This window comes from Salvelinus fontinalis, chromosome 14 (genome assembly GCF_029448725.1).
Source record: "Salvelinus fontinalis isolate EN_2023a chromosome 14, ASM2944872v1, whole genome shotgun sequence".
Lineage (NCBI taxonomy): Eukaryota > Metazoa > Chordata > Actinopteri > Salmoniformes > Salmonidae > Salvelinus > Salvelinus fontinalis.
The window spans coordinates 40,360,997-40,386,838 of record NC_074678.1 but is presented as its reverse complement, the minus strand read 5'-3'; the positions used below and the strand labels follow the sequence as shown (position 1 = coordinate 40,386,838).

General features: G+C 43.2%; 1 protein-coding gene and 1 long non-coding RNA gene across 2 annotated transcripts in view; both read left to right on the top strand.

Moving 5' to 3' along the window:
• The first annotated feature begins 3,599 nt into the window (after positions 1 to 3,599).
• Positions 3,600 to 25,842, top strand: part of cers4a (ceramide synthase 4a) — a 41,549-nt gene continuing 19,306 nt past the window's right edge. The window contains exons 1-2 of the mRNA XM_055861778.1: positions 3,600 to 3,870; positions 11,845 to 12,015. Coding sequence (XP_055717753.1) covers positions 3,668 to 3,870; positions 11,845 to 12,015 — 374 coding nt within the window. The 5' untranslated portion in view covers positions 3,600 to 3,667. The remainder of the gene's footprint in view (positions 3,871 to 11,844; positions 12,016 to 25,842) is intronic.
• LOC129810844 (uncharacterized) lies at positions 13,455 to 24,465 on the top strand. Its single transcript, XR_008752789.1, has 2 exons — positions 13,455 to 14,604; positions 22,906 to 24,465. It is a non-coding gene; the product is annotated as an uncharacterized LOC129810844 (long non-coding RNA).

Sequence of the window (25,842 nt, the reverse complement as noted above, 5' to 3'; positions counted from 1 at the left end):
TCACTAGGTCCCACCGTGTGGTTCTGGGATTTTTGCTCACCGTTCTTGTGATCAATTTGACCCCACGGGGTGAGATCTTGCGTGGAACCCTAGATCGAGGGAGATTATCAGTGGTCTTGTATGTCTTCCATTTCCTAATAATTGCTCCCGCAGTTGATTTCTTCAAACCAAGCTGCTTACCTATTGCAGATTCAGTCTTCCCAGCCTGGTGCAGGTCTACAATTTTGTGTCTGGTGTCCTTTGACAGCTCTTTGGTCTTGGCCATAGTGGAGTTTGGAGTGTGACTGTTTGAGGTTGTGGACAGGTGTCTTTTATACTGATAACAAGTTCAAACAGGTGCTATTAATACAGGTAACGAGTGGAGGACAGAGGAGCCTCTTAAAGAAGAAGTTACAGGTCTGTGAGAGCCAGAAATCTTGCTTGTTTGTAGGTGACCAAATACTTATTTTCCACCATAATTTGCAAATAAATTCATTAAAAATCCTACAATGTGATTTTCTGGATTTTTTTCTCATTTTGTCTGTCATATTTGAAGTGTACCTATGATGAAAATTACAGGCCTCTATCATCTTTTTAAGTGGGAGAACTTGCACAATTGGTGGCTGACTAAATACTTTTTTGCCCCACTGTATGTATAAAGTGTTTCTATATAGTGTATATGTAAAGTGTTTCTAAATCCCTTTTTCCTGCTGCCTGATAGTTTCATCTGTTTGACTAAACCTATCTAGTTCTGCAAACTTTCACTGGGAATTGTGTCATATTTCTCACTCTTTCCTGGGTGAGTATGACTTGGGTCATCTTTTTCATTAATTCCTGTGGTTGTCCTTGGACTTCCCAGGGTTTGCTGTTGTGCAAGTGTAACGGATGTGAAATGGCTAGCTAGTTAGCGGGTACGCGCTAGTAGCATTTCAATCAGTTACGTCACTTGCTCTGAGACTTAAGTAGTGTTGCCCCTTGCTCTGCAAGGGCCGTGGCCTTTGTGGAGCGATGGGTAACGACCGTGCTTCGTGGGCAACCGTTGTTGATGTGTGCAGAGGGTCCCTGGTTCGCGCCCGTGTCGGGGCGAGGGGACGGTGTAAAGTTATACTGTTACATTGATGCTGTTGACCCGGATCACTGGTTGCTGCGGAAAAGGAGGAGGTTGAAAGGGGGGTGAGTGTAACGGATGTGAAATGGCTAGCTAGTTAGCGGGTACGCGCTAGTAGCATTTCAATCAGTTACGTCACTTGCTCTGAGACTTAAGTAGTGTTGCCCCTTGCTCTGCAAGGGCCGTGGCCTTTGTGGAGCGATGGGTAACGATGCTTCGTGGGCGACCGTCGTTGATGTGTGCAGAGGGTCCCTGGTTCGCGCCCGTGTCGGGGCGAGGGGACGGTTTGAAGTTATGCTGTTACACAAGTGCCAATTTATTTCATGCGGTCATAAGCTGAAATGATAGTTGCACAACCATGTGCTTATTCATTAGTGCGCATGCTCAATCAAGGCTACAGAAGGTCTCTGCTAAATGACTTAAATGTAAATGTAAATGTAAATGTCTCAGCTCATTAGGTAAGTAATGGGTATGGTATGGGCACTCTGAAGGTATAACAAAATGAAAAACTAATCAATTCCAAAGAAACTATTCACATCTGCTACCACATCTGTATGCCCATATGTTTCTTCAGATTGGGAAATTACACTGAGTATACAAAACATTAAGAACACCTGCTCTTTCTATGACATAGACTGACTAGGTAAATCCAGGTGAAAGCTATGATCCCTTTGATGTCACTTGTTAAATTCACGTCAATCAATGTAGATTAGTTATATAATTGTTTAAAAGTGGAGGAGACAGGTTGAAGAAGGGTTTTTAAGCCTTGAAACAACTGAGACATGAATTGTGTATGTGTGCCATTTAGAGTGAGAATGGACAAGACAAAATATTTAAGTGCCTTTGAAAGTAGTTGCCAGGCACACCGGTTTGTGTCAAGAACTGCAACACTGCTGGGTTTTCCTAATGTTTGTTATACTCAGTGTATATGCCTACCAGTAAAAATAGTTGCCTAGGATAATTTTTTTTTTTAAATGCTATTCGAACCCAAAAGAAATCCTATTAGATTTTGGAACCTATCCTATTTAATTCTATAGGAGTCCAATAGGACTGGTTCCAAAATTGGATAGGATTTTCTTTTGGATTATAATAGGATTTTGTATTATTGGAATCCCGTAGGATTTTTTGACTAGGTTCGAATTATATTATTATTCAATTTTTTGGGAGAGCTGAGTTATTTTATTGTTTTTCTGACAGGACAGATGTAAGTACAGATAGGAAGTGTAACGGCTTTCTTCTGTGGACGAAGGAGAGGAGGACCAAGGCGCAGCGGGAAAAGTATCAATTTTAATAAAATATGTAACAAACAAACAAAAATAACGACAAACGAGAATAACAAAGACTGAAGACAACCACCCACAAAACCCAACACAAAACAGGATACCTAAATATGGTTCCAAATCAGAGACAATGACTAACAACACCTGCCTCTGATTGAGAACCATATCAGGCCAAACATAGAAACGGGAAAACTAGACACACAACATAGAATGCCCACTCAGCTCACGTCCTGACCAACACTAAAACAAAGAAAACACAAAAGAACTATGGTCAGAACGTGACAGGAACACAGATACAGAAAGTGATTAAGGGCACAGACTCCACACCAGACTCCAGCACAATGATGTTTTCGAATAGATTATTGTATATAAAATCCTTTAGGATAGAATCTTATGGGAATCCAAAAGAACTGGTTCCAAGATCTGATATGATTTTTCTATTGGATTCTAATTGGATCCTTGTATTGGAATGATATAGGATTCTATAGGATTTCAATGTTTTTTTTTCTCCTATAGGATTTCTATCAATTTTGTCAATGGGAATTGTATAGATATTTACATCAAATTCTAAAGGATTTATCCTGAAAACTTGGCTATAAACTATAGTTAAAATTGGCTGCTTAACATATGGAGCACCCACCCTCCAAACCTCTTAGACAATTACCTATGAAGGTGGACAGTGAACATGTGAACTATAATAACATCATAAGCAACCAATATTGAACCATCACTTGAGATTGTAAAACCGCCGGCCCAGTAGCTACCTCATAAGGGACACAATGTGAGTAAACATTTGCATCTGGTGCATGTGTCACACATTGAAATGATTGTGCCAACTGCAACACCAATAGCTGTAGTACTGAGATTGTCTGCACGGTTATTTACATTTGTGACAAAAAGGATTCTATTGGAAAAATCACTAATCCTATTGGATTTTTTGACTAGGGTTCGCCATTATAGTCCTACAAAACAGAAATGATTTACTTCTGGTTCGTTCAGAATACGGTTTTGGAATAAACGCCGAAAATAAGGTTAACACAGGCTTATGAGATTTTATACATTTTTTCTATAAGATAATATCAGTCAGTTAACATGACCTTTATGAATTATGAAGCCTTTTTTATTATTACATAAATACTTCAGAAATCACAAAAAGTGACGTTAGCTGATGAAGATTATCTCATAGAACAAAACATAGGTACTCTTCTATTTTCGACGTTTATCAAAAAACCCTCTAACGAACCATGGCGGAGTTAGTGCCTACAAAAAGACGCCATTACTATTGCTCTCTATTGCCTAGATGGGAAAAACGGGAAAAGCGCCATATTTACCGCCTTATGTTCAGCGTGTTGATGTGAGCGGGGCTTTCCCCGTGTTCGGTTTGAAGGATACGTGGCGCGCGCCCGCCACAAACAGAGGCAGGTTGCGTCAATCGGCTCCTGCTTGCTGGATAACCGCTGTGACAACACTGTGCTCCCCATCCCATTACTCGAGAGTGGACAGGTAATCTCAATGGTGTTGTTAATTTAAATCAATTTCATTAACACCGAACGTTTTCCATAATGCCTTTTTGCGAATTGATGTTGTAGGCTACCCAATAGATTGCTATTGTTGATCTATTATCTATTTGTTGTTGTAGGTTATTGAGACAGGTTTGTTGAAGATTGCGGTGCTGAACCTATAGGCTATACATCGTTTTATTATGTAATCGATTTAAGGCGTATCCTGCGCTTACTTTCCATTTGATTGAAAACGTTGCTTTCTTTGACTGGGCCTTGTTTTGGTCTATCTCAGACAGTAGGCTACATTAGGAGTGATTTATCAAATAATCAAAGGGCCACGCCAAATGTTTAATTTAGTAATTGAGTCGTTATGGTAGGAAAATGCATTGGCATTTATCACCACGCTGATAAATGCAGAGAAATTAGCTGAATAAGGCATATTAAGGCAAGTGATCTCCAATCGCGCAAGGTTGATGGAGAGAGGTGCGCACTCATGAATACGGGGACTGTTTGCATTGCTGTTCAGTGAGGGGAGGTCCATACCCACACAACAACAATTATATCAACTTGATAAATCAAAATCAAATCAGTTTATCGGGCAGCTAAATGCTTATTTTACTCGCTCCTAACAATGCAGTAAAACAATTAAAAGGGGGGATACAAGAAATCAAGAACAGCGGGACGAATATGATTAACAACCCAAATAGCGCTGTAGCAGGAATTAAATGCAATCTTTAAGAATGTGTAATATACGAGATATTAATCGGGGTCTCCCATGGGGAGCAAGTTCCAATATGACCATGAGACCAAGAGGAAATTCTCAGATCAGGCAGACACTGGTTTTGAAGTTTGCAGGTGGGGCCACCTCATCACTTGACAAGACTCATGTCAGCTACATAGAGCCCCACAGTGGAGGTATCATAATACCCATAACCTCGTGGTCAAACCGGGAAATGGTTCCAATCGTTTTTCCCCCATTAATTTTTCCCATAGGGGATTTTAGAAACACTTAAAATAAGGACTAAGTTTCGTTTAGGCTTACCCTGGCATGATGTTTTAATAACCATGAAAATATTTCTTGTTCAAGGTGATCTCTAATATTAAGGTAGTATTGAGGTATTGCTCGCCTGAGGTAGAGTACCTCATGATAATCTGTAGACCACACTCTCTACCAAGAGAGTTCTCATCTATATTTTTGTAGCCGTCTATTTACTACTACAAACCGATGCTGGCACTAAGACCGCACTCAATGAACTGTATAAATCCATGAGCAAACAAGAAAATGCTCATCCAGAAGCGCCGCTCCGAGTGGCCGCAGACTTTGATGCAGGCAAACTTAAATCTGTTTTACCTCATTTCTACCATCATGTCACATGTGCAACCAGAGGAAAAACAACTCTAAGCCACCTTTACTCCACACACAGAGACGCGTACAAAGCTCTCCCTCGCCCTCCATTTGGAAAATCTGACCATAATTATATCCTCCTGATTCCTGCTTGCAAGCAAAAACTAAAACAGAAAGTACCAGTGACTCGCTCAATACGGGCGTGGTCAGATGACATGGATGCTATGCGACTGTTTTGCTAGCACAGACTGGAATATGTTCCGGGATTCATCCAATGGCATTGAGGAGTATACCACCTCAGTCACCGACTTCATCAATAAGTGCATCGAGGACGTTGTCCCCACAGTGACCGTACGTACATATCCTAACCAGAAGCCATGGATTACAAACAACATCCTCACCGATATAAAGGCTATAGCTGCTGCTTTCAAGGAGCGGGACACTAATCCAGACCCTTATAAGAAATCCCATTATACTCTTGAGACGAACCATCAAACAGGCAAAGCATCAATACAGGACTAAGATTGAATCTACTACACTGACACTCGTCGGATGTGGCAGGGCTTGCAAACTATTACGGACTACAAAGGGAAACCCAGCCGCGAGCTGTCCAGTGACGCGAGCCTACCAGACGAGCTAAATGCTTTTTAAGCCTGCTTTGAGGCAAGCAACGCTGAAGCATGCATGAGAGCTGTTCTGGACAACTGTGTGATCACGCTCTCCATAGCCGATGTGAGCAAGACCTTTAAACAGGTCAACATTCACAAGGCCGCGGGGCCAGATGGATTACCAGGACGTGTACTCAGAGCATGCGCGGACCAACTGGCAAGTGTCTTCACTGACATTTTCAACCTCTCGAGTCTCCAATATCCACGTTTCAAGCAGACCACCATAGTCCCTGTGCCCAAGAAAGCAACGGTAACCTGCCTTCCTACCGTCCCATAGCACTCACATATGTAGCTATGAAGTGCTTGAAAGGCTGGTCATGGCTCACATCAACACCATCCTTACGGAAACCCACTCCAATTCGCATACCCCCCTATCAGATCCACAGATGATGCAATCTCAATTGCACTCCACACTACCCTTTCCCATCTGGACAAAAGGAACACCTATGTGAGAATGCTGTTAATTGACTACAACTCAGCATTCAACACCATAGTGCCCACAAAGCTTATCACTAAGCTAAGGACCATGGGACTAAACACCTCCCTCTGCAACTGGATCTTGGACTTCCTGAAAGGCCGCCCCCAGGTGGTAAGGGTAGGCAACAACACATCTGCCACGCTGATCCTCAACACATACCCTCAGGGGTATGTGCTTAGTCCCCTCCTGTACTCCCTGTTCAGCCACAGCTGCATGGTAAAGCACGACTTCAAGACCACCATTAAGTTTGCTGACGACACAACGGTAGTAGGTCTGAACACCGACAATGACGAGACAGCCTATAGGGAGGAGATCAGAGATTTGGCAGTGTGGTGTCAGGACAACAACCTCTCCCTCAACGTGAGCAAGACAATGGAGATGATCGTGGACTACAGGAAAAGGAGGGCCAAACACGCCCTCATTCACATCGATGGGGCTGTAGTGGAGTGGGTCGAGCATTTGAAGTTCCTTGGTGTCCACATCACCAACAAACTATCACGGTCCAAACACACCAATAAAGTCGTGAAGAACGCACGACAATGCCTTTTCCCCCTCAGCAGACTGATAAGATTTGGCATGGGTCCCCAGATCCTCAAAAAGTTCTACAGCTGCACCATCGAGAGTATCCTGACCGGTTGCATCACCGCCTGGTATGACAACTGCTCGACATCCGACGTAAGGCGCTACAGAGGGTAGTGTGTACAGCCCAGTACATCACTAGGGCCAAGCTTCCTGCCATCCAGGACCTATATACTAGGCAGTGTCAGAGGAAGGCCAAAATATTTGCCAAAGACTAGTCACCCAAGTCATAGACTGTACTTTCTGCTATCGCACGGCAAGCCCAAGTCTAGGCCCAAAAGGCTCCTTAACTGCTTCTATCCCCAAGCCATAAGACTACTGAACAATTCACCAAATGGCCACCCAGACTATTTTCATTGACCTCACCCCCATCCATTGTTTTTACACTGCTGCTACTTGCTGTTTATTATCTATGCATTGTCACTTTACCCCTAGCTACATGTACAAATTACCTCGACTGACTTGTACCCCCACACATTGACTTGGTACCAGTACCCCCTGTTTATAGCCTCATTATTGTTATTTTATTGTGGTACTTATTTTTAGTTTAGTTTATTTAGGAGATATTTTATTAACTCTATTTTCTTAAAACTTCATTGTTGGTTAAGGGCTTGTAAGTAAGAGTTTCACAGTAAGGTCTACACCTGTTGTATTCGGAGCATATGACAAATAACATTTGATTTGATCTCTGTCTTAGACCGTTAGACCAAGAGGAAATTCCCTCGAAGGTCGTGGTGGGTTACCTCATCACGTGACCATGACTGACTCATGTCCACTACATATGTACAACGGTAGAATTTACACAAGATCAGCTAAGAATGATATGTACAGCAGTAGATACAGTATATTAGATTGTACTATGTCAAGAATCCAGTGTATAAATAAATGTCTGGTATATATAAACAGTCTAACTAAAATAAAATGTATAGTAGTAGAAATATTATGATGAGCTATGTCGGGGATACAGTATTTAAATACACAGTGTGAAACAGGAAGTGACCATGGTTCAATGTCTCTATAGCAGTGGTGAAAACCTTTTTCTGAATCAAGATCACTTTCTGTGTCAAAAGCCGAAATCTTTAAAAAAACATGACTTGAAAAAACATTAGCCTATGCAACATTAAACAATTAAAAACAGTTCTGTAGCATTGAAGTTTGTGCAGTAGGCCAGTGGATCCCAACCTTTTTTGGTTACTGCCCCACCAAGTACATTTAGCTCTGCCCAGAGTACCCGTGAAGTACCCCCTCATGTGCATTTTACCATTAATCCCAGTGGTGCAATTTTCACTGGGGACGAGGGGCATGTCCCCCCCACATTATGAAATTGCATTTCTGTCCCTCCCAGTTTTATCATTGGAATGTGATACAAGACAAGGCAACGGTGTGCTTTAGGACCATCCGGACGCCTTCGAGCAGTCGAGTAGGCTGTTTTGAGTGTTTATCCGACTGGATAAAAAATGTGGTCCCCCCCACTTCAAAAAACAAAGTTGCAGCCCTGATTATGCCTATGGTTTCATGAGTCTTCTCAAGTACCCCCTGTGGAAAGGCCAAGTACCCCCGGTTGCAAAATACTGCAGTAGGCAAAAAGCCCAATACATTGCATATTGGCATATTGCATATTGGTTACGCTTGAATTGCCCTGTCAATGTTGTTCTTAGACCATTTTGAAATAATATATTTTTACTGGACTGATGGCCTCATCTGGTTAGTCTGAGGGGAAGGAGAGAGCAGCGGTGAGGCTGCCTCTCACCCGACTCACAGTCCCTCCTCTCCCCCTCCCTACGCTGAAAAAAGGGGACTCAGTCTTCCAGCTGATGGCGAAACTATGACCAGAGAAAGTGAAATATTCCTTAATATTAAAAAAGGGTAGCAAATAATAACAACACAAGCTTATCTAAATGTAAATTGTATGGCTTTTAAAACTGTTGGACAAAGTGTTGACAGTGCCGAATAACAACTTAAACATTAACTTACTCATAAAAACAGCAGGTCTTTGCTGTATTTGTTGAGTCTCTCTCTAGTCATGGTTTTAAAAGTTTTGAAATCTCGCATTATCAACTTTGCTGTGTGTTCGATGCGTCTTTTTATAGTCTATGGTGCAAGGAAACTATGCAGACAAAGTGATCTGAGCTATCTGATTGGCCAACGGTAAGCCTATAGGTGCACTTGATTTGATCTCTGGGCCTGCCGGGTGGGCAGAGTTATACCTTCAAATCAAACAATTTTTTGGGGAATGCTGTTTAACAGTCTGATGGCCTTGAGATAGAAGCTGTTTTTCAGTCTCTCGGTCCCAGCTTTGATGCACCTGTACCGACCTCGCCTTCTGGATGGTAGCAGGGTGAACAGGCAGTGGCTCGGGTGGTTGTTGTCCTTGATGATCATTTTGGCCTTCCTGTGACATCGAGTGCTGTAGGTGTCCTGGAGGGCAAGTAGTTTGCCCCCGGTGATGTGTTGTGCAGACCGCACCACCCTCTGGAGAGCACTGTGGTTGTGGGCGGTGCAGTTGCCGTACAGGATGCTCTCAATTGTGCATCTGTAAAAGTTTGTGAGGGTTTTAGGTGACAAGACACATTTTTTCAGCATCCTTACACACACGCATCCAACGCTGCTATCCCATGCTATAGAGCAGTGATCACCAACCGGTCGATCAGCCATTCCTAGTCCATCACTAAACATTTCTGTAAAAAACCCAACAATAAAGCCTTGCGTTCCTATTTTTTTTATTAATTTCACGCTGTTGATGGTAGGTGTACACTGTCTGTGTGGGTGGACCATTTCAGTTTGTCCGTGATGTGCAGGAACTTAAAATTTTCCACCTTCTCCACTGCTGTCCCACCGATGTGGATGGGGGGTGCTTCCTCTGCTGTTTCCTGAAGTCCACGATCATCTCCTCTGTTTTGTTGACGATGAGTGAGACTCATGAAATGGTTCAAAATGAGAACACTTTGCCTTCCTAGCACTAGGGCTTGTATCAATGGGAATGGGAGTGGGACCAGCAAAGATGTCATGTTACCAAAAGGTGTCCACTACTCCAAAAATCCCACTCCACTCCACTCACGTAGATCAACGCAGTGAATCTTGTAAATAGTAACCATTAGCTTGTGTGTGTTTTGTGTGAGTTAGTGTGCATCACCTTGTAGACAGCTAGTGATGTTCAACAGTCTGATGGCCTGGTAATAGAAGCAGTTTTTCTGTCGCCGGTAGGACGATAGCTGAGTGAACAGTCCATGGCTTGGGTGGCTGAGATCCTTAATGATCTTCTTGGCCACCTTTTGACACTGGGTGCTGTAGATGTCCTGGAGGGCAGGCAGCGTGCTCCCAGTGATGCGTTGTGAAGCGGGACTAAAGTCCATTACTAGGCAACCAGACCTTCAATCAAATAATGTTATGGTCTCTAATGGTCTTCAATAGTGAAAGTCCCAAACAAACACTGTATAGTGTTTTGTAATGGTATTGGGTTCTATTAGGATCGGCACAACATTTTAGTCCCTTGCCCATTTCTCCATTAACGTTTTGGATTTGTAGGAAAAGTTTTCATATGAGAATTGCACCATAGGGATAACCCTCTCAGAGAGCTGCCACTTGTTGGACTATTCAAGGTGAGTTGGGTTGAAGCATTAGAGACAAACTGAATTTCTTTCATGGAGGTCTGGCTTGAATTGTGAGGATGACCACACAATTTATTTTCATAATGAGCCAAATCTATTGGTTTTCTACCCAAAATTACAAAGGAAATGTTGTGATCTATTTAATAAACACAAGAGACCAGCAAATCGATAAAAGAGTGTGGCGGTATAGCAGGAACAGTGGTATCTAGTGGTCAAAACCTGGTACTTTCACAAAACTTTTTGTTAAATAATGCAAGCGACTTCAATGGCTAATTTCTCTGAATGGTGAAAAAAACGATCTCCAGATTCACAGGGAATACATTACATAGTATGGAGAAGCAATACTTACAAGCCACAGCGTCATACTACTTGTCAAACATAGAGATCGGATACTGTATACTGGTTGTTGGGGTGGGATGGCATGGGGTGCGGGGGATCCGTGGGTGGCTTTTGAATTTCTTTTGGGAATTCCTTCGTGTCTTACTCATGGGTAGAAAGAAGTTTGGTCCAAATCGAATGTTGGGTGCTATATTTATTGAATATTATCTGAATTCTATAAATTAAAATGGGCATTTTGGGTGCAATCAATTAGCTTCATTTCTCAGAGATCAAATTATATTTAAACAAAATACATTTTCAGGAATGCTAATCGTAACTGTTACTTACTACAGAAACGATTTCAGACAAATCTGAAATAAGTGTTGAATTCCCCTTTCCTGTACTTTTTTTTAAGTGAAACGAACCTTAAGCAAACTTTCTTGTTTACTTTTTGTTAATAAAATACTTTTTCAATTATAGTTTTTAATCCCGGTCCTGAGTTAATGTGTAGCGGCTAATTGTATAGCTAATAGGCTAAGGTGAATGAAGCTACAGCAATGAATGTGATAATGGCTAGGGTAATTAAAAAAAAAAAGTTTTACGGTAAATGTGCTTCAACTTTCTTAAAATGTATTGGATGGGGGGAGACCACACTAAAACTCAGACCCTGACTATGGCCCTGGTCATACAGGGTAATGAAACCTATGTGTAATTTTGTAATTTTTATGAATTATCCCTTTAAGCCTCACACACAGACTTCATGTTGGCTCTAACTATGATTCTGTCTGTGAAGTGTGAATCAAGGACACATACCGTCTTGTTCACTCTCTTTAGCTTGTCATATTTCATTTGGAGGTTCCCAGCCGCTGTATTCTCCATAAATATGAATAATAGCAGCATCAATGTTTCAGCAGGCACAGACACTTCTGAGGATCGAGCTCTCAAACATTATCCTCTCCTTTCACCCTCCCCTCTGTAGGATGGAAGGACTGCTGGACCAATGGCTATGGAAGGAGGAGTACTGGCTGCCTCCGGGGGTCACCTGGAAGGACATAGAGATCGAGGGGGACCGCTACCCTCTACCTCGGGACCTCTTCTACACCCTGCCGTTGGCTCTGGGCTTCATCGTCCTGCGCTACGTCTTTGAGAGGTGAGGGGGCGCGGGGGTCCTCCCCCCTTTTTTAAAGGAATTCAGTCCGGCTTTCAACTTATTCTTAAAATATTTAAGAGAAGAATACACAAGGTGTGATTTCTAAATTGGGTAGTGCATCATCAGTTTTCCTCTTGTCATGTTAGTCATTTCATACCTAGAGCTATTTATAACTTGTCAGAAATGTGTTCATTCAAATATCACATGAATACACGTTAGAAATGTCTAAATTTATAGAATTGCAAGAAAATGAGCATTAACTGCACACGTTTGGGAACCCCTGTCTTATTGGATAGTACATCCCCGTTTTGTTCCGTTAACTTTGTGTTTAGTGACTGCTGTCGGCTTTTGCCCTTTGGAAGTATTCCAAGTAGACTTCATGCCTGATGAGTAGTCAGCTTTTGCTGGGGCTGTAAAATGTCTTTCTGTTAGGTTCATATTAACTCAGGCTGTGGCAGAAAGCTGATGGTGTGTCTGTCTGTCAGGCTGATGGACAGTAGATAGACATGGGTTGGGTTACAGCAGACGCTGAGGATGATATGCACTCTATGGTTTCCCAGAAGCCGCTGGATATCAAAAATACGATTCTTCTTCATCTTAACTTAAATTTATTCAGGGGAGCCCAATTGAGACCAGGGTTTCATTTTCAATGGTGCCCTGAAAACAAACAGTTCCCAAATCAACATATTCATTCAATAAAACAGCAAAACAAAGAAACTACAAGATACAAGAGATACACTACATTTCACCAACACAAATAAATTATTACAATCAACCAAAACACTTGCAAACTTCAGTGAATTCATTCCTCATCAGCGTTCTAAACTGGTCTATTGCCACCAGGGATTCAAGATGTAATGAGAATGGTAAATTATTCCAAACTCAAGGCTGGTTTACCTACTGTAGGTTGGTAGAGACACGAGGGACCTCAAGAGTTAACCAACCCTGTGAGTGGGTTTGATGCCTCGTATAATTATACTTTAACAGAGAAGTGAGATATTTTGGAAGCTTGTGCAGTAGAGCTTTGTACACAAAAAGGAAGAAATTATGGAATATAGAGCGGTCTAGCCGACCTTCTGATAAAGGATGCGGTGATGAGTATTAAACCTCTCACCTCTGATAAAGCGAATCCACAGTACTTATGATAGAATTCTGTAGTAAACTGTAGTATACTGTAGAATACTATACTACACACTGTACCAATCCTCAATCATGGGTAGTACTTAGTATAGAATGTTGTAGTATACTATAATAAATACTACAGTATTATCCACCAAAAAAACACTATTGTAAATACTACAGAAATGTTCACACAAACACTAGTCTGAAAAAATAATAATTCAACTCTAGTAAATACTACAGTATTTTATTTGCATATACCCTGCCTATCCCCCCCAACACACACACACTTCTATGTCAAAGATAATAAAACAGAAACACTTTAGAAAATACTACAGTAAATACTTCAGCATACTACAGTCTGCAAAAACACTACAGTAAATACTATAATATATCGTACATTTTTTTTTACTACATTATTATACTATAGTATACTGTAAATAGTACAGTATACTACAGTAAATACTACATGACCTACTACAGGAGAAAATACAGGTCCTGTAGAGAAATAGGCTACTGGTTTCAATGGCATATGGAATGGCATATGGAAGTCTTTATAAAAGAATTGCCTGCATGTTTGGTTGGATTTTGGCTAGGTTTTGAAGCAAGGTAAGACATGCCTCATAATATGTAGTAAAAGGTTCAGGTTTCAAACAATTAAGTCAATATTTTCAAAATGCATACTGCATCCAGCTCGTTGCAAAGTGGTGGGTGACGCACTGAAGCCTACCTTGTTGCCTATGCACTTGAATGGGAAGCGCGTTTAAATTACCAGTTGATTAAAAAGAGCTACGATTTTTATTTCTCGTGGCCATTGTTTTTATTTTTTATTTTTATTTATTTTTTTACATGCGATTGCCTTTATAATTGTTGCACAATGATTGGACTTATTAAACCACATGTTTTACTCCAGCAGCAACAAACAGCTGTTTGAGCTGTATCAGCAGCTCTCGTGCTACATCAACGGTTATTTCAGTCAATGCATAGGCTAAAATGTATTATTTAACAATGGGATTATTTTTCTCTCCCGGACAATTGGCCGGCACCAATTTTATTTATCAGCTTTACATTTTTTCTATCTGCAAAAAGTGCCTATTACCGGCTAACGGAAACCTTTAACCCAAGGTCATACATGAAATGTTACACATTGAAGTTCTAAAATGTCACTTTGTAATAAAGCACGGATACAGTTTAGGTAGTTTATTATCTCTAATGCAGGCAATGAGACAATGGTCACTGAGCTCATTAGCAAAGATTCCATTGGTTGTACACTTATGAGGGGGCGTTTGTCGGAATCATATCCCTCCCAAAAATGTGTGTTTTAAATTGGGGTGGGTTTTGTTATCAGTTAATTTAAATGTAGCTCAGTACAAATATCTTTCAGTTTATCTGATATGGGCATCAACCAATCCAGGTTAAGATCACCAAACATTAATAACTCAGATTTAGCATAGTTAGACAGCTGCTAATGTAACAGATGTATAGTGTACTCTCCATGCGTTGTGTTTTATAATAATAAATAACTTCGGCCAGTGGTCCCAGTTGAGCATCATTTATTTCTGCTGTTGTTAAATGGGAAACAGCACGTTAGTTGTGCAGGGCTTAACAGTGTTGATGGCTGTCGATGACAAAATCCCTTGCATCACATTTTCATACTGGGCGAACAAAATACAAAAATATAACATGTATAAATACCTGTTGTTAAATGGGAAACAGCACGTTAGTTGTGCAGGGCTTAACAGTGTTGATGGCTGTCGATGACAAAATCTGTAGCATGAAGACAACTGTGTTAGCCGTGGCTTATGTGACCATGACATCGGTGTATGCTAGCTAACACAATTATTTACAGCAATCATATGCCAAAGCACATCCCAGAAAGCCCCTCAATCCCTAACAGGTACCATATACCCACACATGTATAAAATCAGTAACGTACAGCAAACTTGTACACATTGTAAAATAGAAAATAGAAAACAGTATTCAGAACGTGACCTACCCCTTGCATCACATTTTCATACTGGGAAGACCTGACGTTCGCGATCTCCCCCTATCTGCAAGTGGGGCCAATCACAACACCCCTTATTGTCATCAGAATTGAACTAACCAATAAGAATGCTTGAACATCAAATACACATTTCTTTAGAGGCAAGTGGAAACATAACCAACCCTGTTACATTCTCCCCTGCTGAATTACACTTGCATACTACAAAGAAACTAAATGAGGTATGCAATACCTTGCAATACATATGTCACCAAATATTCCAGTGCAAAGACTATTCTCTAAAGAGAATTAGGGGAATTCAAAGACCCCGTAGGAAAACATGCCTGTTACATGTTCAGTACACTCAGTGACAATAAGAACCTCAGACAGAAAAACCTTGGCCTACATGACCCCTGACCCATTACCTCTATAGGGTCTCTTGAACGTTAAAAGTAAAAAAAAAAAAAATTGTGGCTACAGACTTGGATTCTAATCCTACACCCACACAGGTACTCTAATGAATTCTGTATGAAAAACCCTCTGTGTCTGCATAGTCTCAATGAGTCTCACTGGGCGTTTCCTAACTCGACCAGCCCCTGACCTGACAGTCCTAACAGAGTTATCATTACGTTTAACCTGTTCAACTACAACCACCATTGGTGGGTCACTGTCCACAGTCGATGGGTAGTCAAGGTCAAGGGTTCTGTGACTGTTGCTGGAACTTGTGCCACCAGTGGCATCTTCAGAATGTCTTTCTTCCTCAGAGGGTTCGGACATTTCTTCTCCAAAGGTTAGCTCTGACATGCTTGTGCCACCAGTGGCACCCTCAGAATGTGGTGAGTTCTGAGGGTCCCTCGCCAGTGGCCCATCTTCCAGCACATCTGGGGTCTCTTTTTCAGAGGGCTCCGACTGTGTTTCCTCCGAGGTCTGTTCTGATACCCACACACTAGTCCTCTCACCAACGTCCATTTCTGGTATATCATTCATGGATGAGTCCTCCATCTCCTCACTCGGATCCTCACGGTCTCCCGTATTAGATGTCTCTAAGGCAGTGTCAGGGAGAGGCAAGAAGTTTACAGGCATTATCAGATTACGGTGTACCGTTTTCTCCTGGCCAGTCGACATGTTCTGTATCTTGAAGATGTGGATGTCACTATTCTTCTCCGTAACAATATAGAGGTTGTTCTCCCAGCGATCCGCCAGCTTCCTCTTTCCACGTTCACCCTTATTCGCCAGCAGCACCCGATCACCGACCTCCACTGGAGCTCCTCTGATCTTCCTGTTGTAGAGGCCCGCATGCCTCTTCAGCTGTTTGGTTGCCGACAACTGTACAGTCTCCATGGCCTCCCTCAGGTCTCTCGTCAGGGACTTGACGTACTCATCATAGTCTACAACATTTGAGTCTTGTAGCACCGTACCAAACATCATGTCGACAGGCAGACGTGGGGTTCTCCCAAACATCAACTGGAAAGGGGCGTGGCCCGTGGTTTCATGGACTGTACAGTTGTAGGCGAAGGTCAACGACTTCAGCTTCTGGGGCCACCTGTGCTTCGCTCTCGTAGGTAAAGCCCTGATCATGTTTCCCAGCGTTCTATTGAACCTTTCGACTCCCCCGTTCCCCATCGGATGGTAGGGAGTTGTGTGCGACTTCTGGACTCCTGCAGCACTCAACAACTCAGCAATCAATTTACTTTCAAAGTTGGCCCCTTGGTCGGAATGGATACGACGAGGAAAACCATACACACAGAAGATGTTGTTCCACAGCTGAAGGGCCACTGCTTTAGCTGATTGGTTCGGACACAAGAAGGCATGGGCCATCTTAGTAAAATGATCAGTGACGACCAGAACATCCAAGGACTTGTTGTTGGAGTCTTCAGCAGACCAGAAGTCCACACACACCAACTCGAGGGGCTCAGTTGTGATGATGTTCTCCAGTGGAGCTCTGGCCTCTGGCTCGGGGGCCTTACTGAACACACACCTCTTGCAGGTCTTGACATACTCTCTCACATCCGACTCCAGACCATGCCAGAAGAACCTCTGTCTCGTCAAGTACAACGTCCGCTGTTGCCCCTGATGACCGGCTTCATCGTGGACACCCTTCAAAACTGTCGCCCTCATTGAGGTGGGTACTACATACTGGTACGTCTTCCTCTTTGACAGCAAACTTTTGGTAACGCGATATAGTACACCCATTTTCAGAGTGAGCTTCTCCCATGTCTTCAGAATCCGCAGAGCCTCGATTGGTTCATGGCCACGTTCCCTCCTAGAAGGTCTACGGCCCCTGTCCACGTAGAAGACAACTCTGGCGAGTGCATCATCCTGGCGCTGCTTTGATATCAGGTCGTCACGGGACAGCACTCTCACATCTGACATCTCAGATGGCACCAATGACTGAGTGAGCTGAGGCAGTAGCAGCGCACAGTTCTGTAGACCAGCCTCCTCTTGCGACCTCAGGATTGCTGACACCGCTTCCTTTGACAGAGAACCAGGAGAAGGGTAGGAGGTAGTTTGGCAGTCCATGACAATTTCACAGGCCTCTGCCTCAATTGACGGTGAGCAGCTTTCGAGGTCGAATGGGTGGTTCGACCAGCGGAACACATCTTGCACCTTCTCAGCATGTACTCCCGCAGCTTCTTCCAGCAAGGCCTTGTATGGAACCCTTGTGATGCGGTGGAGAGCGCTCGGCTGCACAAATGGCTGTCTACTGAGTGCATCAGCAATGACATTTTTGGGACCGGGGATGTACTTTATGTCAAACTCGAATGGAGCGAGTTTAGCAACCCATCTCTGTTCACAGGCGTCCAATTTGGGCTTGGACAGGATGTATGTTAATGGGTTGTTGTCTGTCCATACAGTAAAAGGCTTGCCCCTTAGCCAATGACTAAACTTCTCACAGACTGCCCAGCGTAAAGCAAAAAACTCTAACCTATGGGCAGGATACTTTGACTGTGCATAAGTAAGAGATTTGCTAGCGAATGCTACGGGCCTGGCTGCAGACCCATCCTCTGGCACTTGGGAGAGGACAGCACCTAATCCATTACTATATGCGTCTACAGACAGCAAGAAAGGTCTACTAAAATCAGGGTGGGCTAGCATGACCTGATCGAGGAGAGCTTGTTTCAACTGACTAAAGGCCTGTTTGCACTCACCAGTCCAGTCTGCTGCTGTGAGTTTCCTATTTATTCTTCTTTTCCTCTTTCCTTTCCCATGGCGTGGTGCCTTCGTCCCAGTTGTCAGCCCATGCAGCGGCTTAGCGATGGTGGAGCACCCCTCAATGAACTGCTGGTAATAGACTATCATTCCGAGAAAGGACCGAATCTTCCCCTGGGAGGGCACGTCCGTGTTATCCTCCATGAGATCCTTCTCTGTCATCCCTGCAATAGCCTTTACTTTTTCCGGGTCTGTGGCCACACCTCCTTCACTGATGACATGCCCCAAGAACCGCACTGACCTCTTCATGAAATGGCATTTCTTTGGAGCCAATTTCAGATTATGGGCCTTCAGACGCTCAAAAACTGACTCCAAGCGTTGCAATCCAAGTTCTTCAGTCGGGGCAAAAACCAGCACATCGTCCAGGTAGCATAGAAGGCTAGAAAAATTTTGATCCCCAAAAATGCTCAACATCATCCTCATGAATGTAACTGGGCTATTGCACAGTCCTTGTGGAAGACGGTTATATTCATATAACCCAAAAGGAGAAGTGAAGGCTGTAAACTTCTTGTCGTCTTCATGCACCTCCACATTGTAGTAGCCTGAGGTCAAATCCATTGTAGAGAAGAAGGCATTGCCACCCAGGGCCGCCAGAGCATCAGCTTGGTGAGGTAGAGGGTGAGCATCCTTTACGGTGCGAGCATTGAGCCATCGGAAGTCTGTACACAGTCTCAGATCGCCAGACTTCTTCCAGACCAGCACGAGCGGGGAGGCATACTCACTGCTGGATTTCCTGATTATCTCTCGCTCTTCCATTTCATCCAAGGCCTGCCTGAGCTTGTCATAATGGTTAGGGGAGAGCCTACGGTAAGGTAGCCTGAAAGGCTTAGTGTCACTGAGTCTGATGCGATGGACATATCCAGTAGCCTTCCCGCAGTCTAGTTTGTTCCGGGAGAAGATACACTCGTAGCGGGCTATTAGCTGAACTAGCCGGGCCTTACACTGTTGCGACAACTGAGTGGACTCAATGTCAATGTCACTTAGCCCTAACTCATGCAACACCTCACTTGTCACTCTGTGCGGTTTTACAGCACTGTCAACGGTCAAGCTATCTCCACTACCATTGTCAAAGTCTTGATTGTCATCCATTTTGTGTACCTGCTGCACCAGGGGGACCGATTCGACAGTGGGCCCATCTATGTAGTCAGTGTCAAAGTCCTCTAATGCCATGCAAGGAAAAACATCCGCTATCTTGGCATTGCGTCTCACTGTTACTGGCTTTGGTGAGGGATTGATAACTTTGACAGGGACCCAGCCATCGCTCCACAATGTCGCTACAGTTCTCCCCACTAGAATGTTTTTTGGTCTTGAGCGTGCCCTCGTAGGCTCAATAACGACAGCACTGCCCGCAGATACATTTTGAGGCGTACACAACCGGCCCCAGACTAAATGCTCCTGCATGGGCTCCAATGTGACCGCCCGCTTCAGCCTTACTGTGCCCACTCTTTCCGGCACTTCTGTCCCTTTCCATCTCTCTACATTAGCCAGCAGACGGAACAGTTTGTCATCTCCATTGTGTTCAGATGATGACATCTTCTCCCAGAAGTCACCGGTCGTCTTCAGCTCCCTGATGAGATGTTTTATCACGTTGCTGCCTAGGATGAGCTCATCACGTTGGCCATCCACTACTAGAACAGGGACAGAGACACTGCTGCCATACACAGACAGATTCAATTCACACACACCTACAGGCTTGGTCTTCAACCCCCCGCAGCCAACCAACACCACTTCAGTCGGACTGAGGGAGCCACTCTTGAGCACACCTGCTTTCTCAAGGCGTGGCACCACTGTAGAGCTCAATGTGCATGCCATAGAACCGCTGTCAATCATAGCGCTCACCTCTATAACATCCCCCAGTAACACACTAGTATAGAAGAGTTCATCGTTGTGGAGCACTCTCTGTGTATTTTGCATAATGACTTTTTCGTTCGACTTGACTTCATCACAAACACTTGAATATATTGACTCTAAATCTACAACACTATCGAATTGGGGCACCTCACAAGGCCCAGCACTTCCCCCCACCCAGTGCGGGCCAGCTAGTTTTCCTGCCGCTGTGTCGTGTTGCTGTTTGATGGAGCGACGGGAATTACATTCCCGACGTGTGTGCCCAGCTGCATAACAGAGGAAGCATAGGTGGTTAGAATAACAATGATCCATTGTGCTGTGGTTCGCATCCCCACACACTTTGCATTGCAAAGATGGGTTCTCCCTTCTGGGCCTCCTCTGGAAACGGTTATTATAGCCGCCTACCGGTTGCTGAGGCCTCTGCTCCAAGACCCGTTCAAGCATGCCCATCACACGATCCAATGCCTCGGATGAGTTATTTGTGGGCTGCTGCAAGGGGTCCGGACAGTTTGCAACAGCCGACACTGGCCTACTTACTTCCTGCGTCAGTGTGGTGACCAGTGGGGCCAGCCGCAAGGGACTTGGAGCCTTACACTTCCTCTGGTACTCCTCCAGCCTGTCATGGACCTCCGCAGCCGTCCACTCATGCAATGGTTTGCACATGAATATCAATGACAGCTCTGGGTTCGGACAGTGCTTGATGAACATGACAGTCAGAACACGTGATGGATTGTCTAGCTCCTTGTTCTGCCTCTTCAAACAGTCCTCTGCCACCTCTATGGCTCTGTTCAGTCTGATCCAGTAATCAAACGGAGTCTCACCTTCCATTGGCAACGTAGAATAAACATCAGCTAGGGGCATGTCAGAGTTGATTGTGTCGCTAAAGTGATGCTTCAGAATGTCAAAAACCGGTCTAGGGCCCTGGCTTAAGTCAACTGGGTTACTGCGTAGGCTTACTCTTACCACGTCACGTGCCCGCCCTTTCAGCTTACCCAAAACTTCATCTGACCTCTCCTGCCCACCATAGCCCTTCTTCTGCATGTACACTAACATGGTCTCCTCCCACTCATGCACTGTGCATTCCTCTAAACCATCCCCCCTGAAACACACTGGTTCCCTGACATCATTTTCCACCACTACATTTAGACTAGAGCTGGCCCCAACCTTGGTACCACCAACATAATCAACCTTCTGTCCCACCCCATCTCCCATAGCCTTTGATTCCAAACAAGAGGCAATATTTTCACCTATGGAGTAACCTATCTGCTTAACAATGTCCGCCAGGAAATCCATAGACACATCCTCCTTCCTAGGATTAGGTGAAACTGGCTCGAATGCACTGAGTTGAGGTAGCTCTAAATCATGTGGAAGGTGCACACTTGCCTGCGTAGTTGGCCTGGCCAGAGGTGTGGAAGTAACTGGAGAAATAGCTGCCCCCCTACCCACTGGCAGTGAAGGGTTAAACATGAAAACTCCCCTACCTCTCCCAAAACTTTCCATTTTTAAAATAAATTAAAAAATAATAATTTGTTTTGTTGTTGTTGTAAATATTAAGTCCCCCCCAAAAAATATGAAAATTATCACAATCAATATTAACACTTCTATAAAATCAGCTTGAACATAATGCACTCAAAATAAAAGTTCAGTAGTAGTTGTCTAACAAGACCAAGAATCAACACAGAAAAGTAACAAGAAACGCCTTAATAGTTGTCGCCACCGTGTGGTAGAAAATGGCATCACCCTCACGTTAATTGGCTTACGAAGGTCACTAGCGTAACAGCCCAATTACATCACTAAATAATCATAACATCAACACATACAACTAATAAACAGTATATTATATTCCCCACTCACTCATGCTACCAGGAGCTTCCTGAGAACTCCACTTGCGCAGAATGCAAAACCTAGGCTTTAGACGTGTATCAGCAACCACAGTACTTCTTGAAGCCGGGTCTCCGATCCCTCCACGTGACGTCCGGCAAAGACAAGAAGACGAGTCACGGCACCAGTGTAACAGATGTATAGTGTACTCTCCATGCGTTGTGTTTTATAATAATAAATAACTTCGGCCAGTGGTCCCAGTTGAGCATCATTTATTTCTGCTGTTGTTAAATGGGAAACAGCACGTTAGTTGTGCAGGGCTTAACAGTGTTGATGGCTGTCGATGACAAAATCCCTTGCATCACATTTTCATACTGGGCGAACAAAATACAAAAATACAATACAAAATATAACATGTATAAATACCTGTTGTTAAATGGGAAACAGCACGTTAGTTGTGCAGGGCTTAACAGTGTTGATGGCTGTCGATGACAAAATCTGTAGCATGAAGACAACTGTGTTAGCCGTGGCTTATGTGACCATGACATCGGTGTATGCTAGCTAACACAATTATTTACAGCAATCATATGCCAAAGCACATCCCAGAAAGCCCCTCAATCCCTAACAGGTACCATATACCCACACATGTATAAAATCAGTAACGTACAGCAAACTTGTACACATTGTAAAATAGAAAATAGAAAACAGTATTCAGAACGTGACCTACCCCTTGCATCACATTTTCATACTGGGAAGACCTGACGTTCGCGATCTCCCCCTATCTGCAAGTGGGGCCAATCACAACACCCCTTATTGTCATCAGAATTGAACTAACCAATAAGAATGCTTGAACATCAAATACACATTTCTTTAGAGGCAAGTGGAAACATAACCAACCCTGTTACACTAAGAGCAATTGGGAGCAAAACGGGAAAACACTGCACATAGAGATCTGTTCCCAGGTGTGTTATAACAACATTATTGTAACAACGTTTCAACGATTTAGAAAACGGTTTCTAAAACCTGATGACGATCATAGGGTCAAAACATTGTTATAGTAAATGTACTTGGGAGCGTTTATCCAGCTTTTTTAATGGGCAATTAAAAATAGGGCCAGGAGTTTCTCCTGACGCAGAAAAGCTCTATAATCCTGACACAGATCCGTTGCAGTCAAATTTGCTAATAAACCTATGGGAGCATTCTAACAATGTGCAGGTGTTTTTCTTCTTGTCCTCATGGCATTTATTGTACATTGCACCTGTGGACATTAGTTGTAGATTTTTGTACTGCACACTACATTAGAGCTGGAAGCCATGTGGAGGCAGAGGCCAGAAATGTAAAGTGGAGGGCTCAGGCATGGAGACAGAAAGAACAGAAGTCTGATGGAGCGATCGATAGGACACTCATTTTTTGAATGTTTTTCCTTATCAGTTATTTCCTCACAGTTTATTAGTGTACTGTACTGTACCTGGGCAGGGCTGAGCTGTGTGTCAGTCACAACACACACGTGCAGGCGTACGTGTTTCATGAGGTGAGGTGAGATACGCAGGGCCAGGGCAGGGAGGGGTTTGTTTACATGCAAGTAGTAGTCGTCAGTGGGGACTTCATTAGCAGCAGGTGTTTCCTTTGGGGTTCCTGTAACCGGAAAGCCCTGGAGTCTCCGAGCTAAATTACTCTGAACTTCCATCACTTCTGATCTCCCTGCCTGCCCACTTACCTATGATTATCTCTCAGGTAGAGGTTCACACACTTAAACTGTACACACATACTGTAGAAATACACACACAGGTACGCACACACACACGCACACACACACTCTTACCTGTACCCTTTCCCACCCATGCATATACACACAAGCACACCCTCTCACTCAGACACACAAACATAGATCACGTGTCCCTGGAGGTGTAGTATCAATTTAGCACAAAGGTTGTCTGGCCCAATGTGACACTAAGTGTATGGGAATGGGACAGGCTCCAGCGGTTGTCAGTTCATTTGTTATGTTATGTTGAAGACTGACATGTGTAACAGTCCTGACCTGTTTTATGTTGTTTTTTATGTGTTTATGGTCAGGGCCTGTGTTTTGGGTGGGCAGTCTATGTTATCTGTTTCTATGTTGGTTTTGGGTTACCTGGTATGGCTCTTGATTAGAGGCAGGTGGTTTGCGTTTTCCTCTAATTAAGAGTCATATTTAGGTAGGGCGTTCTCACTGTTTGTTTGTGGGTGATTGTCTCCTGTGATGTCTTCGTCGTTGTCGATGTATTTTTTCTTACGGGGCTGTTTGGCTGTTCGTGTGTTTTGATGTAACGTTCCTGTCCGTGAGTTTACGTTTAGTGATGTGAGTTTATGTTCAGGTTTCGTTCTACGTCGTTTTCTTGTTTTTGTAAAGTTTGGTAAAGTGTTTGTTTTCGTGTTGCCATCATTATTCAGTTTTGTCGTTTATAAATAAAAAGATGGCTTATTTCCCTGAAGCTGCGTATTGGTCTGAAGATCCTTCTCTCCTCACCTCGTCCGAGGATGAGGAGAGCGACAGCCTTAACAACATGGAGTGACATGAGGAGCTCTCGTGTTTTTGCTCTTTGTTGTTGAGGAGATAATGGTTATGCCTTAAGTGATATTCTATTCCAGGAATTTTTCCTAACCACCTGACTGTTTTTCACCCCACCTGACATACGCAATGAAAACTCTGGGGCCTGTTATAGGCTATAATATAACTAGGACCTTGAGTTTTTTGTAGTACGCAAAACACCCGGTCTTAACCTGTCTAGGATGAGGGTGCCGCTAGCGGCACTCCCCCACCCCCACTGAAAAGGCAGAGCCGCGAAATTCAAAAAAAATATATTTTTTAAATATTTAACTTTCACACATTAAAGTCCAATACAGCTAATGAAAGACACAGATCTTGTGAATCCAGCCAACATGTCCGATTTTTAAAATGTTTTACAGGGAAGACACAATATGTAAAGATGTAAATCTATTAGCTAAAAACACATTAGCATAATCCACCATCTTTTATTTGTCCACCAACAACAGTAGCTATCACTAATTCGGCTAAACTAAGATATTTATAGCCCCTAACCAAGAAAAAAACTCATCAGATGACAGTCTGATAACATATTTATGGTATGGGATAGGTTTTGTTAGAAAAATGTGCATATTTCAGGTAGATGGCATAGGTTACAATTGCACCCACCGTCACAAATGGACTAGAATAACTACATAGAGCAACGTGTTTACCTACTTACTAATCATCAAACATTTCGTAAAAATACACAGCATACACTAATCGAAAGACACAGATCCTGTGAATACAGACAATATTTCAGATTTTCTAAGTGTCTTACAGCGAAAACACAATAAATCGTTATATTAGCATAGCACATGTGCAAACATTACCCCAGCATTAATTCTAGCCAAAGTGAGCGATAACGTAAACATCGCCAAAATATATTATTTTTTCACTAACCTTCTCAGAATTCTTCAGATGACACCCCTGTAACATCACATTACAACATGCATATACAGTTTGTTCGAAAATGTGCATATTTAGCCACCAAAATCATGGTTACACAATGACAAAAGTAGCCCAGCTGGTGAGAAAATGTTGGTGCGCCATATTAGACAGTGATCTACTCTTATACATAAATACTCATAAACGTGACTAAAAAATATAGGGTGGACAGCGATTGATAGACAATTTAATTCTTAATACAATCGCGGATTTACATTTTTTAAATTATCCTTACTTTTCAATACAGTTTGCGCCAAGCGAAGCTACGTCAAAAAACATGGCGTCCTAAGCCACTAACATTTTTCGACAGAAACACGATTTATCATAATAAAAATGT